The sequence below is a fragment of the Callithrix jacchus genome, chromosome 15, assembly GCF_049354715.1.
Source record: "Callithrix jacchus isolate 240 chromosome 15, calJac240_pri, whole genome shotgun sequence".
Classification (NCBI taxonomy): Eukaryota; Metazoa; Chordata; class Mammalia; order Primates; family Cebidae; genus Callithrix; species Callithrix jacchus.
Genome location: NC_133516.1, coordinates 30,607,588 through 30,625,323, shown reverse-complemented (window position 1 = coordinate 30,625,323; position 17,736 = coordinate 30,607,588). Strand labels below are relative to the sequence as shown.

At 41.9% G+C, this 17,736-nt stretch overlaps 1 protein-coding gene across 48 annotated transcripts in view; it reads left to right on the top strand.

Moving 5' to 3' along the window:
- Window positions 1-17,736, top strand: part of MAP4 (microtubule associated protein 4) — a 228,966-nt gene that overhangs the window by 163,603 nt on the left and 47,627 nt on the right. For 29 of the 48 annotated variants that reach the window (XM_078350719.1, XM_035275351.3, XM_035275349.3 and 26 more), the window contains exons 5-8: window positions 3,201-3,314; window positions 6,114-6,236; window positions 8,249-9,376; window positions 10,673-10,795. In XM_078350719.1, coding sequence (XP_078206845.1) covers window positions 3,201-3,314; window positions 6,114-6,236; window positions 8,249-9,376; window positions 10,673-10,795 — 1,488 coding nt within the window. Of the gene's footprint in view, window positions 1-3,200; window positions 3,315-6,113; window positions 6,237-8,248; window positions 9,377-10,672; window positions 10,796-13,758; window positions 17,119-17,736 lie in introns of all 48 variants that reach the window. The other 19 variants (XM_078350703.1, XM_078350700.1, XM_078350695.1 and 16 more) reach the window with 3 other exon arrangements.

Genomic DNA, 17,736 nt, shown 5'->3' with positions numbered 1-17,736 from the left:
TCACTTAACATAACATTTTGAGAACTCCTGCATTTTGTGGCATGTATCAGTACATGTAATATTCCATTGTATGGATATACCATATTTTGTTCATTATTTTATTTTGTTGAGACAGAATCTCCCTCTGTCACCCAGGCTGGAGTGCAGTGGTGCAATCTTGGTTCACTGCAGCCTCAATCCCCTGGGCTCAAGTGATAAATAAATAAATAAATAAATAGATAGATAGATAATTCGAATCAGGAAGAAGAGGAGCCAAAAAGGGTAACAAAAGAATGACCTATTTTGAAGTAGGAAAAAAAAATTCAGGAGAGTTTAATTTCCTGAAAAATTGAGTGTGGTAGTCAACTGCCAATGGGTCCCAATGATCCCTGCCTCCTGGTATTCATACCCTTGTGTAGTCACCTCCTATGTTAAACTAGGCTTGGTCTGTGTGATTAGTAGAATAGATGGCAGAAATAATGATGTGTCATTTCTAAGATTAAATTACAAAAAATATGGTAGCTTCCATCTTGATCACTCTGGGTTTACGCATCATGATGAAAACCAGCTGATGTGGAGAGGCACACATAGGAGAGAAACAGAGGCATCCAGTCAACAGCTATGTGAGTAAGCCATCTTACAGGCAGGTTCTGCAGCCCCAATTAAGTCTTCAGATCACCACAGCCCCTGGCCAACCGCTTGACTGCAACCTTATGAGATACCCTAGCCATGGAGCTGGGGAAGAAATAGGTTCTGGGGAACATTTTGAAGGTCAAGTGTGATGGATTTTCTGGTAGGCTGGCTGTGGTGTGTGAAAAAGAGAGGTCCAAGATGACTCCTGCCGGGCACTGTGGCTCACACCTGTAATCCCAGCTCTTAGGGAGGCAGAGGTGGGAGGATAGCTTGAGCCCAGGAGTTCAAGACATGCCTGGGCAATATAGTGAGACCCCGTTCAAAAAAATAAAAATAAGAGATGACTCCAAGGTTATTGCAAAAAAGATAGAAGCATAGAATGCCATTAGAGATGGATAAGGAGTAGATTTGGAAACATGCTACATAAAAGTCTGAAAATAAGGGGAGAGATCTAGAAGTCTTGAGCTATAAATTCAGGTGTTATCAACCTATAGATGGAATTTTAAACTGTGGGATTAGATGAGAGGGAATATATAGAGAGAGAAGATTTGTCCCACTCCTCATAATCACTCAGTTCTTTAGTTCTCAGCTTAAATACTTACCAACTAAAGATGTCCCTTAACTTGAACCAAAATACATCCTGTGGCTAAATGTTCCCATCCCTGACCTTGTACATCTTTGGGTTTTTTAGAGCATACTGGGTCTGCCACGTGGTAGGCACCCAGTAAAAAATTAATGACTAAATGAAAAAACTCTATAAGGATCATCTATTTTTACATGTAATTTAGTAAGCTCCCATCTTAAGGGGCAAACCATACAGCATTTACTTTTTTAGATGCTTTAAGAATCCAATTTTCCCTCAGGGGAAGTATGAGAGACAGAGAAAACAAGCTACCCCAAACGATATAGAACTGGGGAGAATGAATGTTTATCGTCTTTTTAATATTCTACCTCCTTTTTTTTTTAAATTTCATTTTGTTTTTTTTGTTTGTTTGTTTTTATTTTTATTTATTTATTTTGAGATGGAGTTTCACTCTGTCACTCAGGCTGTAGCACAGTGGTGCAACCATGATTTAACCGTAGACTCGACCTCTGATCTTTCACCTCAGCCTGCCGAGTAGCTGGGACTGCAGGGGTCCACAACCATGCCTGGCTAATTTTTCTGTTTTTTGAAAAGGTTTTTCTTTCTTGTTGTTTTTAAACAAAAAACAGGCTGTGTTTTTGTTTTTAAAGATGGAGGTCTAGCATTGTTGCCCAGACAGGAATGCAGTGACTATTCACAGTCACCATATGATAGTGCACTGCAACCTTGAACTCCTGGCCTCAACAAGAGCCTCCCACGTCAACCTCTCAAGTAGCCAGGGTGTACACCACTTTTCTAGGCTCCTGTGCTTTTCTGAAGAAGAAGCCTCAACAAGTTTCCCAGTATTGCCTTCTGCTTTCATACTTCCTGATGCAGTGGTCTCCACAAAAAGAGAGTGGTATAGCTGCCTCAGAGGCAAGAAAATGAACATTATCTCAAGGCCTGGGCTTTTATGCAGCTGTCTCTGACAATTAAAATGTCTAAGGAAGTGATGTGTTAGTGTCACTCAGGAACTAGTTGGAAATGCAGATTCTCACGAACCAGCAATCTTCGTTTTAGTAAGCCTTCAGGGTGATTGAGTTATAAGATACATTCTGAGAAGGCCTCCTCAGAAAATAGAAGCCTACGAAAGCACAAAGAGTTTTCCTGATATTTTGAGTGCTTTTATTCATGCCAGCTCCTGATTCAAGAGTTTATTTCTTCTTTCATAATACCAATTATTTATCTTGTTCGATTCAGACAGTTTTGAAATGCAGTTTTCTTCATTATCTCCACCTGAGGTGAAAATTTCCTTCTTCTTCTTATTTTTTTTTTAAAGCTTCTTATGGCTCTGTATTTTTAAAAAGTAACTTAAAATGAATGTTATGTAAATGTATATTGAAAATTTAGTTTTATATACTTTCACCTCTTAGAGTGTTTGTTATACAGTTGAGCATTAGTTGCCCTTTTTGTTTTATGTATTTGTTGGCTATCTAATGTAGATAACCAAATCTTAGAGAAGGGAGTATTTATTATTAACAAACAAATTAGTAAATATTGATTCTCTATTTACAGTCACATATGATCTCAAGTTATTTTACTTACTATTGACAATTCATCTATATTCATCATAGGATAATAAGAAATATTGGCTGTGCACAGTGGCTCACTCCTGTAATCCCAATACTTTGAGAGGCTGAGGTGGGCAGATCACTTGAGATCTGGAGTTTGAGACCAGCTTGGCCAGCATAGAGAAACCCCATCACTACCACAAAAAAAATACGAAAATTAGCCAGGCATGGTGGCAGGCACCTGTAATCCCAGCTACTTACAAAGCTGACGCAGGAGAATCACTTGATCCTGGGAGGTGGAAACTGCAGTGAGCCAAAATTGCACCACTGCACTCCAGCCTGAGCAACAGAGCAAGACTCTACCCCAGAAAAAAAAAAAACCAAAAAACAAAGAATTATTAATCTTTCTAGTTGCATTCACCAGGAATGAGTTTTGGATTTCTTCTCTATTCCAGATCCCTTTAAGATGTACCGTGATGATGGCCTGACAGATTTGGTCTTTATCTCTGGTGGAACAGGTGATTCTTCAATATTTACAGGACAAAGTGATCCTTTGAAAGACAGCTATGGTATGGCTTCTCCAAATTTATTTATTCTGTAGGGAAGAAAAAAAATTTTTTCCTTTATTCATCTTAGGTTCACTGACTAGGGCTTTATAACAAAAGATTGATTAATAAGAAAAAAGAAGGCCAGGCGTGGTAGCTCTACTTGTAATCCCAACACTTTAGGAGCTGAGGCGGAAGGATCACAAGGTCAGGAGTTCAAGACCAGCCTGACCAACATGGTGAAACCGCATCTCTACTAAAAATACAAAACATTTAGTCGGGCGTGGTGGCATTAGCCTGTCATCCCAGCTACTTGGGAGGCTGAGGCAGGAGAATCTCTTGAACCTGGGAGGCGGAGGTTGTAGTGAGCTGAGATTGTGCCACTGCACTCCAGCCTGGGTGACAGAGCAAGACTCCGTCTGAAAAAAAAAAAGAAAAGAAAAAAGAGACCAAAGTTTAACATGTGAATTGCATACGTACATGAGAGGTACCTAGAGAATGAGTAATTCTGCAAGAGATGGCTTTACGATTCCAGCTTATATAAAGCTTCAATAAAAAAAGTTAATTTTTTTTGAGGCCAGGCATGGTGGCTCACACCTGTAATCCCAGCACTTTTAGGAGGCTGAGGTGGGTGGATCATGAGGTGAGGAGTTCGAGATCAGCCTGGCCAGTATGGTGAAACCCCACCTCTACTAAAAATACAAAAAAGTAGCCGGGCATGCTGATGTGCACCTCTAGTCCCAGCTGCTCAGGAGGCTTGAGGCAGGAGAATTGCTTGAACCCGGGAGGCGGAGGTTGCAGTGGGCCAAGATTGCACCACTGCACTCCAGCCTGGGTGACAGAGCAAGACTCCATCTCAAAAAAAATTTTTGAGAAGTGACAAGATGAAGGAAAAAGATTTTTGAGTCTCTAGGGCCTGCAAATATTGGGAGGCAAGTAAATGGTAGTTAATAGCTAGTTAGAAAAGGTTTCTATGTAGATTCCTATGGTGCGATTTCCAGGCTCATAATAGCCTTCAGCTTAAAAATGTCCTACTGTCAAAGTAGCGTGTTTTGGGGTGGCATGTTCTGGTCTCCTTTAGTTGTTTAATGCCAGACAATCAACATGGCCTTTCACACATCACCTTTGAAGTTAACCACTAAGAAAAGTCAGATTTAGGGGCTCTGGCTGTGACAGGGTTCTCTTTGGATTAATCAAAGGAGACAACTCACAGATTCACAATTGGGCTGTGATCTCCCTTTTTTTTTTTTTGAGACAGGGTCTCACTCAGTCTACCCAGGCTGGAGTCCAGTGATGTGATCAAGGCTAACTGTAGCCTTGACTTCCCAGCTCATGTGATCCTCCCACTTCAATCTCCTGAGTAGCTGGGATTACGGGCATGTACCACTATGCCTGGCTAATTTTTTGTAGAGATGGGGTCTTGCCACGTTGCCTAGCCTGGTCTCAAATTCCTGGGCTCAAGTGATCCACCCACCTTAGCCTCCCAAAGTGCTGGAATTACAGGTGTGAGCCTTTCCACCCAGCCATATTTGCCTAGTTGTTCATTTACAACCAGACACAGTGGTTCATGCCTGTAACCCTAGCACTTTGGGAAACTGAGGCAGGAAGATTGCTTGAGCCCAGGAATTTGAAACCAATCTGGACAACAGAGTGAGATCCTGTCCAACAAAAAAAATTTTAATTCAGCCATGTATGGTGGCACATACCTGCAGGAGGCTGAGGTGGAAGGATTGCTTGAGCCCAGAAGGTCAAGGCTGCAGCAAGCCATGATCATGCCACTGTACCCCAGCCTAGACAACAGAGTATGACCCAGTCTCAAAACAAAACAAAACAAAAAAAAACCAGCTGGACTTGGTGGCTCACACCTATAATCCCAGCAGTTTGGGAGGCCAAGGCAAGTGGATCACTTGAAGCCAGGTGCAGTGGCTCATAGCTGTAATCTCAGCAGTTTGGGAGGCAGAAGTGGGCAGATCACCTGAGGTCAGGAGTTCGAGACCAGCCTAGCCAACATAGTGAAACCGCGTCTCTACTAAAAATACAAAAATTACAGGATGCCTGTAATTCCATCTACTCAGGAGGCTGAGGCAGGAGAATCATTGGAACCTGGGAGGCAGAGGTTGCAGTGAGCTGAGATCATGCCATTGCATTCCAGCCTCAGTGACAAGAGCAAGACTCCATCTCATAAATAAATAAATAAATAAATAAATAAATAAATAAATAAATAAATAAATAAAATAAAAATATGAAAATTAGCTGGGCATGGTGGTGCATGCCTGTAATCCCAGCTACTTGGGTGGCTGAAGCAGGAGAGTCACTTGAACCTGGGAGATGGAGGTTGTAGTGAGCTGAGATCATGCCACTGCACTCCAGCCTGGAAAAAAGAGTGAAACTGCATCTCAAAAACAACAGCAAAAACCTGCTACAAAGTATCTTCGTAAAATTGTCTTCTAATATTGGAAAGGGAGGTGTTCATCTCATTTTGCAGAGAAAGAAATTAAGGCTCACAATTCTTTACTATAGTATATTATGTTGGTTATGGTGTTAGAACCAGAGTTCAATCATTGATGTTTTGAATCTTTATATTATCCTGTAGAAGGTAGACAATGAATGTTGCTTAGTGGCATATTGGGATATACCATACCACCTACTGACAACTAGCTAAAACCTGAAGAATGTCAGCAGTGTTTCCTTTAAAATTTTTTGGCATTGCTTTTATTAGTCTGTCTTCCTGGCAATATAAACAGCTGATTTTAAATATCAGATATCACTTGTTTCCAGTGTTTACCAAGTTTCAAAATGTGTTTGTTTGTGTTTCAATATTAGGTATGTCTCCCTGCAACACAGCTGTTGTACCTCAGGAGTGGTCTGGGGAAGCCTTAAACTCTCCATACTCACAGCCCTTTGTTTTCCCAGAAGCCAGTGCAGAACCTCCTCAGCCAACAACAGGTAAAATATTAGAGACTCCCTTTATCAGTTAGTGGTTGCAGTATTGATAATCAATATAAGTCATTTGGTATATTTTTAGCAGCTTACAGCAGATATAAAAATTTCAGAACTGGTCGGGTGCAGTGGCTCACACCTATAATCCCAGAACTTTGGGAGACCGAGATGGGTGAATCAGGAATTTGAGACCAACCTGGCCACAATGGTGAAACCCTGTCTCTACTAAAAATACAAAAAATTAGCTGGGCGTAGTGGCAGGTGCCTGTAATCCCAGCTACTTGGAAAGCTGAGGCAGAAGAATTGTTTGAACCCAGGAGGCGGAGGTTGCAGCGAGCTGAGATTGTGCACTGTACTCCAGCCCAAATGACAGAGTGAGACTCTGTCTCAAAAAAAAAAAAAAAAAGATTTTAGGCTGGGTGCAGTGGCTCACACTTGTACTCCTAGCACTTTAGGAGGCCAGGGCAGGTGGATCATAAGGTCAAGAGATCAAGACCATCCTGGCCAACATGGTGAAATCTCGTCTACTAAAAATACAAAAATTAGCTGAGTGTGGTGGCACATGCCTGTAGTCCCAGCTACTTGGAGACAGGCAGGAGAGTCACTTGAACCCGGGAGGCAGAGTTTGCAGTGAGCTGAGATCGCGTCACTGCACTCCAGCCTGGCAACAGAGCGAGACTCTGTCTCAAAAAAAAATTTTTTTTCAGAACTATCACAAATGTTTGCTTATATTAGTGATATCACCACTGGAGGAATTATTAAACTACAACACTTAGGGTTAATGAGCAAATAAATAAAATTTTTTATTTTATATATATGTTTTTTACATCACATTTTCATTGTATTAGGTATCTGAATTTTTTTTTTTTTTCTGGCCACTGTGGGTATCTGAATTTTTAAAAATTCAATATAGAGTTGCAGCTGGGTGTGGTGGCTCACACTTGTAATTGCAGCACTTTGGGAAGCTGACGCAGGGAGATCACTTGAGGTCAGGAGTTCGAGACCAGCCTGACAAATACGGTGAAACCCCCTTTCTACAAAAAATACAAAAATTGGGCCAGGCACAGTGGCTCATACCTATAATCCCAGCACTTTGATAGGCCGAGGTGGGCAGATCACAAGGTCAGGAGTTTGAAACCAGCCTGGCCCATGGCCAACATGGTGAAATCCCATCTCTACTAAAAATATAAAAATTAGCCAAGTGTAGTGGTAGGCGCCTGCAATCCCAGCTACTCGGGAGGCCGAGGCAGGAGAATTGCTTGAAACCAGAAGGTGGAAGTTACAGTGAGCCAAGATCATGCCATTGCACTGTAGCCTGGGTAAAAGAGCGAAACTCCATCTCTTCAAAAAAAAAAATTAGCTGGGCATGGTGGTGGGCACCTATAATCCCAACTACTAGGGTATCTGAGACAGGAGAATCACTTGGACCCTGGAGCCAAGATTATGCTACTGTACTCCATCCTGGGCAACCCAGAGTGAGACCCCATCTCAAAAAGAAAAAATTTAGTACAGATTTAGAACTCTGGGGTTTTTCTTGATAGGAAGCATGACTGACCTGTTGTCCCACAGATTCTCTTTCTAATACTAATTCTGTGCATGTGTTTTTTTTTTTTTTTTTTTTTGAAGCCTGTGTTTTCTCTCTTCTTTGCCTTTTTTCCTCTACTAATTGTCCTCTTGCTATCTTACATCTTATTCTTCCAAGTGTTGAGACTGTCAAAGAGTAGGCAGAATAGGTTACTTGACCTTAGCTTCTTAGTTATGTGTACAGTCTTATGGTCACAAAAGCCAAGTACTCTTATGCCTGAAGAAAGTAAACATTTTGGCCAGGTGCAGTGGCTCAAGCCTGTAATCCCAGCACTTTGGGAGGCCAAGGCGGGTGCATCACGAGGTCAAGAGATCGAGACCATCCTGGTCAACATGGTGAAACCCCGTCTCTACTAAAAAGAAAGTAAATATTTTTAATGCAAAGTTATGAGTAGACAATGATGTGTCCTAAATTTCCAATTTTTTCCCCTTAGAGCTAGCTAAGGAGATAGAAATGGCATCAGAAGAGAGGCCACCAGCACAAGCATTGGAAATAATGATGGGACTGAATACTATGGATATGGCACCATCTAAAGAAACAGAGAAGGCCCTCACCAAGGACATGACACAAGAAGTGGCATTGGCTAAAGATATGGAACCACCCACCAAATTGGATGTGACTCTGGCCAGGGACATACAGCCATCCATGGAATCAGATATGGCCCCAGTCAAGGACATGGAACTACCCATAGAAACAGAAGTGACCCCAGTTAAGGATGTCGGATGGCCTACAGAAACAGATATGTCTTTGGCCAAGCATGTGGTATTGCCTACAGAAACAGGGGTAGCCCCAGCCAAGAATGTGACACTGTTCAAAGAAACAGAGAGGGCACCTCCTATAAAAATGGACTTGGCCCCTTACAAGGACATGGGACCACCCAAAGAAAACGAGATAGCCCCAGCTAAGGGTTTGGTGTTACCCTCAGAAATAGAGGTGGCACAGGCTAAGGATACTATATCATCCACAGAAATATCCTCTTCTGAGAAAGTGGCTTTGTCCTCTGAAACAGAGGTAGCCCTGGCTATTGACATGGCACAGCCCCCAGAAACCAATATGGTCTTGACCAAGGATAAAGCACTGCCTTTAGAAGCAGAGGTGGCCCCAGTCAAGAACATGGCTCAAATCCCAGAAACAGAAATGGCCCTGGGCAAGGATGTGACTCCATCCACAGAAAAAGAAGTGGCCTCGTTGAAGAAGGACATATCTCCACTGTCAGAAACAGAAATGGCTCTGGGCAAGGATGTGACTCCACCTCCAGAAACAGAAGTAGTTCTCATCAAGAACATATGTCTGCCTCCAGAAACAGAGGTGTTCCTGACTAAGGACCAGGTCTCAGCACCCAAAACAGAAGCTGCCCTGGCTAAGGATGGGGTTCTGACCCCGGCCAACAATGTGACTCCAGCCAAAGATGTTGCAGCACTCTCAGAAACAGAGGCAACATCAGTTCCAATTAAAGACATGGAAATTGCACAAACACAAAAAGGAATAAGTAAGGATTCCCATTTAGAATCTCTGCAGGATTCAGGGCAGTCAGCTGCACCTACTTTGATGATTTCACCAGGTACGTGCTTGTGCTTACTCTCAGTATTTCTCTCTACCAGGGTGTAGTCTCAAGAAGACTAAAGACAGGCTGGGCACAGTGGCTCACACCTGTAATCCCAGCACTTTGGGAGGCCAAGGCAGGTGGATCAGGAGGTCGAGAGATGGAGACCATCCTGGTCAAGATGGTGAAACCCCGTCTCTACTAAAAATATAAAAAATTAGCTGGGCATGGTGGTGCATGCCTGTAATCCCAGCTACTCAGGAGGCTGAGGCAGGAGAATTGCATGAACCAAGGAGGCGGAGGTTGCAGTGAGCGGAGATCATGCCATTGTACTCCAGCCTGGGTAACAAGAGCGAAACTCCATCTCAAAAAAAAAAAAAAAAGGACTAAGGACAAACATCATGCCAGGTAAAGTACAGACAGTCACTCTGTACTTTGCAAGTTTATTTATACTCCTGGTCTCCTAGACAGCTCTTTCTTAACTTTACCCTCCTTCCACCTCCAACACCTTTCTATCTTCATTCTCTGCTGATTGTCCTGTTTTTCTTTCAGATAATTCAAGCAATAAAATAGAACATCCACAAACTTCTTTTACCTACTCAGCTACTTGTGTCTGTATTTATGGACTCTGCTTATGAAAATACTCCTGTTTTTATAAGTAAACTGTTCCTGCTCCTAATTAAGACCAGCCTCTCCTTATTTTGCAGTAGATTCCGTCTCCTCTTTCCTTCTTGATATATTGCCCTGTGTATTTTCCTCATTTTTTGCCCCTCGCCAATTTAAATCCTTTTCCATTGGATCATTCCCACCAACTTAGAAACATTTATTTTTCCCATCTTAAAAACAAAACAAGCCGGGCACGGTGGCTCATGCCTATAATCCCAGCACTTTGGGAGGCCGAGGTGGGCAGGTCATGAGGTCAGAAGATCAAGACTATCCAGGCCAACATGGTGAAACCCCGTCTCTACTAAAAATACAAAAAAAAAAAACTTAGCCGGACATGGCAGCCCACACCTGTAGTCCATGCTACTCAGGAGGCTGAGGCAGGAGAATTGCTGGAACCCAGGAGGCAGAGATTACAGTGAGCCGAGATCACGCCACTGCACTACAGCCTGGGTGACAGCACAAGACTCCGTCTCAAAAAAAAACAAAATGACAAACCTTCCCAACTTCAGTTTCCAACTACCACTTTACTTCTCTGCTGCCCCTTGTAGGAGAACTCCTCAGAAACTAATCCCATATTGAATTTCTGGCAGGTGGAAAATGGCTGAAATAATGTTCACTGAAACGTGTGCTATTTGTTATTACCTTTAGAACCCGTCACAGATATGGGGGAAATGTGCAGCTTGCCAGCCAATGAAGATTCTGTGTTAGAAAAACCAGAGGAAAAGAAACCATGCAACAGTCAACCTTCTGAGCTTTCTTCAGAGACCTCAGGTAAGTTAGGAAAACAAAAGGAACTCTGAAACAGATTAGGGGCGATGGAGTAGTGATGGTAGACATTGTCTCTAGTTCCCTATTGTATGGTGGTAATCAGCAGTATAGTTTATGAAGTTAATTCTCTTAGACAGATTTTATCTTGTTTAGACAGAAAGGCAACTTGTTATATCTTTTTTTTTTTTTGAGAAGGAGTCTCGCTCTATCACCAGGTTGGAGTGCAGTGGCACAATCGCAGCTCACTGCAACCTCCGCCTCCTGGGGTTCAAGTGATTCCTCTGCCTCAGCCTCCTGACTAGCTGGGACTACAGTTGCATGCCACCACATCTGGCTAGTTTTTTCTGTTTTAGTAGAACAGGGTTTCACCATGTTGGCCAGGATGGTCTCAATCTCCTGACCTTGTATTCTGCCTGCCTCGGCCTCCCAAAGTCCTGGGATTACAGGCGTGAGCCACTGCACCTGGCCTGTTATATCTTTAAAAATTACTACTACAGCAAATCAGGACACCTAAATTTTTTTTTCTTTACTGTTTTTTGTTTTTTTGCTTGTTTTTTTGAGACAGAGTTTTGCTCTGTCGCCCAGGCTGGCATACACTGGCATGATCTCAACTCACTGCAACCTCTGCCTACCAGGTTCAAATGATTCTCCTGCCTCAGCCTCCCAAGTAGCTGGGATTACAGGCATGCACCACTATACCCAGCTAATTTTTGTATTTTTAGTAGAGACAAGGTTTTACCATGTTTGCTAGGCTGGTCTCGAATTCCTGACTTCAGGTGATCTGCCTGCCTCCACCTCCCAAAGTGTTGAGATTACCATACATGATCCACTGCACCTGGCCTTCTCCACTGTTTTCTTATTTTTTCTGTTTTTTTTTCCTCCCTCACCCCAGTGAATCTCCACTGTTTTCATAGTGAAGAAATGACACCAAAATTTGATCCAGTTCAGCTGTTCATTATTCTATCCTGTGTTGTCTTAGGCAAGTTACATAACTTGCCCATATCTCAGTTTACCCAGCTATAAGATAAATGAATTGGTCCGATGATCTCTAGAGCCTTATTAGTTACAGTGTTCTGTGGCCCAACAGCATCTGCAATGCCTGAGAGCCTGTTAGAAATGCAGACTCTTGGACTCTACCTCAGGCTTTTGTAATTATAATCTGCATTTTAATAAGATCCTCAGATAATTCTAATTTTTATTAAACTGTGAGAGGTACTGCTCTAAGATACTTTCCAACTTAAAATCTGATACTTTCCAACTTAAGTAATCTTAAAATTCACTGAATTTTAAGGTTACTTGGTTTTGATAAGCCAAAAGCATATGTATGTGGTTATCAACTTAATTTTCTGTTTACTTTTCTGTGACTGTGATTGGAATATGGACATCCTCAGGGCAGGGGCCATGACTTGTTTTACTTAGAATCTCTATTACTTTGCACACTATCTAGCACAAGAAATCAAATGCTTATTTTGTACAAAATACACCATGTTAAGGCACTTAGATATTTAAGTCCCAGTCTTTGCCCCCGAATTATTATATTATAACCTGAATGAAAGAGAGAAGTTCTCAGGCATGAACTCTGAAACTCAAGATTTACATAATAATTTAATAAAAGAACATAAAAGATATGTTGAATAGCTGCTGATTAATTGCTGAATTAAATTTTATAAATACTATGGGGTGTTATAGCCTAGTAATTTTTTGAGCGATGCAATAGTTAACCTAAGATATTAAATAAACACTAGGATTTAGATGATATTGGAAAGAAAAGGACAAGAATGAAAGATAAGATTTACATATTATAATACTCCTGGAAATCAGTTTATTGGGTCAGACTTTACAGGAGCTGGTATAGACCTGCTCTTAATGAGACTCTTTCCAGGATCTTGGATCCATATTAACTTGATGGCAGGTTGGACCAGATCACCTGCTGAAGCTCTTTCAAAGGTGCTCATCTTAATTGTTGAAATTAATTATCCTACTTAACATTATATATATTTCTCTGTCTTTTGGGAATTATGTTTAGGAGCAGAACGTTGAAATTTAACATATTTGTCTTTCAAAGTAGGATGCTTTTGTTCTGGAATGATGAAAATTTTTTTCTGACCAAAATGTGGATTCATTATATTTTGTGTATGTGCATGAAGTGACTTAGGTCTGACCTTCTGATCTAGTTCCCATAATACATCTGGTTTGTTTGACAAGTATTAGTTTAATAACTGAAACAACTAATAAATTTCACCAAAAAAGAGGCAAGTGCTAATAATGACCAATATAACTCAGATGAGATTTACAGGCAGTAAGTGCTTATTTTAGAGGTTAGAAGATTTGAAACATTTCTTTTTTGTTGTTGTTGACGGCGGGGGCAGGGGGGTGTGCACAGATTCTTGCTCTGTCACCCAGACTGGAATGCAATGGCACGATCTTGGCTTACTGCAACTTCCGCCTCCTGGGTTCCAGCAACTCTCCTGCCCCAGCCTCCTGAGTAGCTGGGATTACAGGCACATGCCACCACGCCCAGCTAATTTTTTTTGTATTTTTTAGTAGAGACAGGGTTTCAACATGTTGGTCAGGCTGGTCTTGAACTCCTGACCTTGTGATCCACCTGCCTCAGCCTCCCAAAGTGCTGGGATTACAGGCGAAGCCACCGTGCCCAGCCGAAAATACTTCATTTTTTAAAGTTCAGTCCTCCTATGTCTGAAATGAAGTATTTCAAATATTTTATAAATATGTTTGAAAACAGTATCTACCTGAGATGATGATCTACGTTAAATATTTTTGCTAGCAACAGTTGAAAGTGAAAGATGTTTTCGGAAAAAAACTTTTCCTGAGCAAATTACATTAAGTAATATATGGATTGGTGAAAATAGTCTACTTAAATGAGTTATTATATGGTCTGGGGTTTTATGTTTGTTTGTTTTGTTTTTAAGAAACAATAACAAGGAGTTTTTTGTTTGGAATTTTAGCCAACTTCATGTTTTGCGGTACCCCTCCCACACAAGCCAAACAAGCTTGCAGACCCAGTGACCACAGGTCAGCCCGGCCCAAGCCTGCCAGGGTCCCTCCTGAGCTGCTGGGAGGCCCTCCTCCGTGGAAGACTCTTGATCACAGGCTGGGCCACTGCTCTCTGTCTGAGTCAGGTTGGGTCTCTGGTTCATCCTCCTGTGGTGAACCTGGGAACCAAAGGAAAAGTATTCATGTTGATTCACTTGAACCCCAGAGGGATCTTGGCAGGGAGTCCTGGGATATAGAAAGCACACCAATGATGATGAAGAAAAAGAAGAAGAAACCGAAACAAAAGAGATACTCTCAACCCCGGGCTGGAGGACCTTGGAATGATGACAAGGCAGATAAGCCTAAAGGTCATCCCTTTCCAGCTGACACACAAAAAGCAGGTGTTCTTCCCAGCCAGCCTACCAGTATGGGTACAGAATATGGACTTGTATCTGGAGAAAACTTGGAAAGGGAATGTGTAGTTGACTCTAGTGCAGCCAGACTGGTAGCTGAGAACTTTGTCTCAAACAGTCTCAGAATTCCTTTATGTCCTTCAGAAGAACCCCCAAAAACTGCAGTAAGTTCTCAGTCCACACTGAGAGTAGATGAAGAGAGCAAAGGTAACAAGTCAGTACCGCGAAGCCAAGACAAGCAACATGAATACAAACCACAGCCTGCACCCCACCTGAAGATTCCTGTAGATAAAAGCCAGTCAGTAGGCCCTCTAAATCTGAAAGGGCCCCTAGCAGAAGTTTCAGCATACAATGTAGAAATTCCTTTGGATAGCACAGTCAAAGAGGGTTGCTCTCCTGTCTTGGACCAAGAGGTTATGAGTATAGTTTTAAAACCCACAGCAGCAAAAAAACTACCAAATTTGATAGCAAGTAATCTATTAGAATGTTATCTAAAAGAAGGGAATAATGAAAGCAAAATGACTAAACTGCAGAATGTCAAACAGAAAGAGTTTCCTGAAGGAGCTGAAGAGGATAAAGAACTAAAAAAGGAAGTTTTTCCCAAGCAAAGACAAGAAATTAGCATCTTTACTTCTGAGCAACGGCAGGGCCAAGTGATGGTACAGGTTCCTGGGCTGGAGAATGAACCATTTAAGAGAATGGCAGGTGATGGCAAAAGCAGGAAGGGAAGGGGAAGTTCTGGGAAAATGAGAACAGATTCTGGGAAGGTAAAGGCAAAATCTGAGCTGCCATTTCTTCTGGACAGCCAGAAGGAAGGAAGGGCTGTCCTCATACAGAATGAGCCAGTCCCTAAAACTGAAGGCATGGCTACTCAGGGTAAGAGTAAGGAGCTGGAGCTGAATTCTTTAAAGCAACCAGGCAGTATGACTGATCTCATGGAGGCAGCAGTGATAGGGGAGCCTAAAGAGACTACTCAGCTTAAGGTGGCAGACACCTTGCAGGCATTGATTCCCTTGGAAAGTAGATCAGACAGGACTCAGATTTCTGGTGTTAGGACAGAAACAGGAGAGGGAGTCAAAGATATGGGTGTCAGTAGCCAGAGCAAGGAAGGAAAATGTCCTTGGAAGGATCATGAGGCAGCTCCCTGGATTTCTGAAAAGCCTAAAAAGAGAGGCAATGAAGGCAAAAGCAGAAAGTTTAGAAATAATTATTCCACACAGCCTGCTAGAATGGAGAGGAAGGAAGAAATCCTCAACCCACCTTTTGAAGGGAAGGATGGAGTTGCTGGTAGTATTCCCCATAAAAGCAAGGAATTAGGACTTACTTTCCCCAAAATACATGATTCTTTGTTCTCACATATACCAGGTACACCCACAGTTGAAGTAGTTGACAGAAGGGGTGGAAATGTTGAGGTTAATTTTGTTGAGCTTGGGACTCTTGAGGAAAACAAAACAAGTACAGTCAAGGCTTCTGCTGTTACTGAACCAGCTGCCAAGGTGACAGATGTGAACTGCCAAGAGCAAATCCAGGGAGCAGGATTTGTTCCTTCAGTAGTATCTGAGGAGAATGAGACAGATGCAGCCAATAGACACACTGCAGTAGCTGACAAACCAAGTAAAAGGAGTAATGATGGAAAAAGTAAAAAGGTTAAAAATAGTTCTCCTGAAAAACACATTCTGGAGAATAAGATAGATGCAACAAAAATACATGTTCCCATGGAAACCACAGGGGACCAGGGAATGGAAGGAATGGCCTATATGGATGAAAATAGAAATATTACATTTACCTGTCCCAGAACACCATCAGAGCTGATGAATAAGTCATTTCCTCTCGAGGTTCTGAAATCAGCAGCCTGTGAAAAACTGCCCACTCCTACTCCTCAAGTAGTAAAGGAAGGTGATTCCTTTCCAGATACCTTGGCAAAAAATGGGCAAGAGATAACCCCAGCCCAGATTTCTAAATCATTAGTAGTAGATAACTACACCAAAGATGGAGCCCCAGGTCAAGAAAGACCCAAGACTCCCTCTGCTGTTGTGCCTTCTACAAACACAGGAGGAGTTGCTCTGCCTTTTACAGCAGCTGTAGAAACAGTTAACAGTCATAGAGATAACTCTCTTAAGAATAAAGGTGAGCTTGCTGATTCCATGAAAAATGAAGCAGGGATCGATGAAGGGCATGTGGTAGGACAATATGAGTCAGTGCACAATGGTGCATCTAAGCATTCAGTAGAGAAAGTCACAGAGCTAGCAAAAGGTCACTTCCTTCCTGGAGTGCCAGTAGAAGACCAGAGCCTACCAAGAGAGGTCGGAGCCCTAGAAGCATATGCAGATAGAGGTAATTTCCCAGCACATTTAGTGAACGAAGAGAAAGAGACTAAAGAAGGGTCGGCTCCAGTTCAACTTCCTGACTTACTAGAAGACAAAGCACAAAATCTCAGTTTTTGTGAGGACCAAAATGCTCAAGATAGAAATGTCAACGGTCCAGATAGTTTGAATAAGCAGGTAAATCTGACTCTTTCATCTCCAAAAAGTGAAAATGATAAATTGAAAGGGGTTAGTCTGGCTTGTAAAATCATGGAATTGGAAAGTGTTTCCTTGCCAACACCAGAAATCAGGTCAGATTTCTTACATAGCAAAGCTGAAGCTCCTCCTTCAGAGGTGGCGGATAAGTTAGTAATAATGACTGCTTCCAAGGGTGTTCAACTCCCAGAACCCAAAGATAAGATCTCAGAGACACCTCAGAAAATGACAGAAAAATCTGAATCAAAGACACTGGAAGAAGGGAAAAAGGAAGATAAAAGCAGAATGGCAGAACCAATGAAAGGCTACATGAGACCCACCAAGTCCCGTGGACTTACTCCACTTTTGCCAAAGTCTACAATCCAGGAACAAGAGAGACATAAGCAACTGAAGTCCACTGGTATGAACCTGCCATGGGGAAATGTGTGTGCTTGTGGCTTTTGAGTCAGCATCAAAAAGGCAAAGAGCTCGTGCCTTGGCTCCATCCAGACTCTAATCATCCTTGTTAATCATTCGTTTGTTGGCATGAAACCTTTAACTGCTGTTGTGTGTTTTCTGCAGCCAGTGCGTTCCTTGTGTCCAGCTTGAGGAGGCTGGTAACTTGGTTGCATGTCTTTTTACCCAGCACTGAACGTTGAGTTTTAGGGGAAGTTGAATTTTCAATGAATTGTCTAACAGAAGAGCTATCATCATCCATTTCTGAATTTTTTTTTAATTGTGCCTCCTATGTATAAAGTTTACAGCTAAATTTTAATCATTACTTGATATAAGGATTCACAGGAGAAAAGAAAAAATATTTTGTGTCTAACTCTATCCATAAGATTTTTTTCACTGTATGTGTAGCTTGTGCTAGTGGGACTAAATATCCAAATTGCTTTTAGGTTAAATGAAATCAGTCTACCTCCTTATGAGGAAATGGTGGCCTCAAAACAGCATTGGTACGCACAGATTTATTTGTGTTTCTAGTAGTAGAAAATGATCTTTTAATACCACAGATACATTTTTGACCAGTCTGTTG